This window comes from Apium graveolens, chromosome 2 (genome assembly GCF_009905375.1).
Source record: "Apium graveolens cultivar Ventura chromosome 2, ASM990537v1, whole genome shotgun sequence".
Lineage (NCBI taxonomy): Eukaryota > Viridiplantae > Streptophyta > Magnoliopsida > Apiales > Apiaceae > Apium > Apium graveolens.
Window position 1 is genome coordinate 269,782,159 of NC_133648.1, and position 1,884 is coordinate 269,784,042.

Sequence of the window (1,884 nt, forward strand, 5' to 3'; positions counted from 1 at the left end):
CCAGAGGAGAGGAGTATTAGAGTAAGAGTTATATTTATTTAAAAAAAATATGCCGGTGAAAAAGAGTTGGTTGAATAATTAGCAGATGACGATTAAGGGTATTTCTGTTTTAGTTAAATAATTTTTTGGTTCTTTATTAAAATTTATCTAATCATTTGTTGGATTATAAATATCTTCCATAAGAAAAAAATCAAACTCTTTAAAGTAGAACTGCTGCAATATAGGAAATGTTCAGTAAGGGGTGGTATATAATAGACCGGGGTCTCATTAATTTCAAACTTTATTTCTGCATATTTAATGGTTTTTAAGAACCGTGAACACAAAATTGCACATGAAGTTGATATTTTGATTAAAAACAAAAGGTTGTGTATGATACGGTGAACTGTAAAGAACTTGAGATGTATAGGGAAGTTCTTGAGTGGTGACGGACCAACTGAACTCAAACCAAAAATAGACACAGCTCGTAGCCAACTTTAATTTTTGTTCCCTTATTTTAATCATTACAAATGCAACTGATATAGGAATAACAATTAAAAGTGTTTGTCTAGTGCGCCTATAAAGTGTGTTCAAAATTTTTTTGATATAATAAAATTTATCATTATTAATGAGTTATTCACTAATATTTTATGTACAACTCTTAGTATCTACCCCACTAATAAAACCGTGATAAAAAAATATATATATATAAAACACACCCACTTCCAAAGTGATACTATATTTACAATAACATCATATAAACTATTGCTTTTACGGCTTGCCCACGAGGCTTTAAATTAAAGTTACACTAATTCTAAAAATGCCTATCATCGAACTAGTTTTCTCAAAATTAAAATTGAAAAGTTTACAACTATATTTAATGTTTTCTGAGGCGTGAGTTGTTCGGGAAATTTCCAATGATAAAATACCGAAAATTCGAAACATAAAAATATTTAAACAGTTTGGAGTTAATTCAGAACTAGAACTGGAAGTGGATCGTTTTGAGGTCAGTCGAAACCAGGACGGGAGTGTCTGTAGCCTAATTTTGTAACATCTACGGTCTACCAGCACTGGTCCGTTTCCCATCGTCTAGGCGTATAGTATCCTTTCTCACTACTACTCACCGCCGCGTACCGAAACGGCCGCCGATCTCTGGCCCGCTGCGAGAGATCGTAAAGCGCTCTCGCTGACGGATCAGAGAGCGTCGAATAAGCTTTATGTATCTCAATAAAATCTCCACTGTCCGATGAATCTGAAGAATCCGGATGATAAAGCTTCGCTAAGCTCCTATACGCCGACTTAATCTCCACCGGCGACGCATTTTTATTCACTCCGAGAACATCATAGAGACTTAACGGCCTATTACTCACCGATACCAAAGGTTCAGGATCGGCGACGGCGTTGAGCGCCGCCGTGCAGCGATTACTCCGGCGCGGAAGTGAAATTGAAGAGTCGGAGGTGGATATTCCGGCGTCGGAGAGGCGAGATTCACCGGAGAAATGGAGGAATTGAGATGACGGAGAAGCTAGGGTTCCGAGCATTGTGTAGAAGAGTGTTGAGAGAAGTGGAGGCAAATGTGAAATGTAAATAGAAGGGGGCAGGGAGAGTTAGTTTATATATAGATACAGAAGGAAGTGTAAGTATAGAATCCAAGTGTGTGGGGCCAGTGAGTGAGTGAGAGAGTTGGATCGGGTTCAGTGGGCTGTTCCTGTTTCTGTTGGCGCCGTGTTTGGATTTTTTCTTTATTCCGATTTTAAAAATGTTTAAACTTATTTTTTTATAATGATTAAAAATAAAATTAATGACTGAAAGTTATATTTTTAATATACTGTAAGTAATATTTTAAATGAATGTAGTACTTCCTCTATCTCGTCCAATTCTATACAGCTTCTTTTTTGAAACTTCCCT

General features: G+C 36.5%; 1 protein-coding gene across 1 annotated transcript; it reads right to left on the reverse strand.

Moving 5' to 3' along the window:
• Window positions 1-1,037: 1,037 nt before the first annotated feature.
• Window positions 1,038-1,517, reverse strand: LOC141700692 (chaperone protein dnaJ 11, chloroplastic-like). Its single transcript, XM_074504400.1, has one exon. The coding sequence runs from the start codon at window positions 1,515-1,517 to the stop codon at window positions 1,038-1,040; it is 480 nt and encodes a 159-aa protein (XP_074360501.1).
• Window positions 1,518-1,884: the final 367 nt, after the last annotated feature.

Bases quoted from the DNA above. Each gene is read 5' to 3' on its own strand.
- LOC141700692 (XM_074504400.1), bottom strand. From the start codon at position 1,517: ATGCTCGGAACCCTAGCTTCTCCGTCATCTCAATTCCTCCATTTCTCC.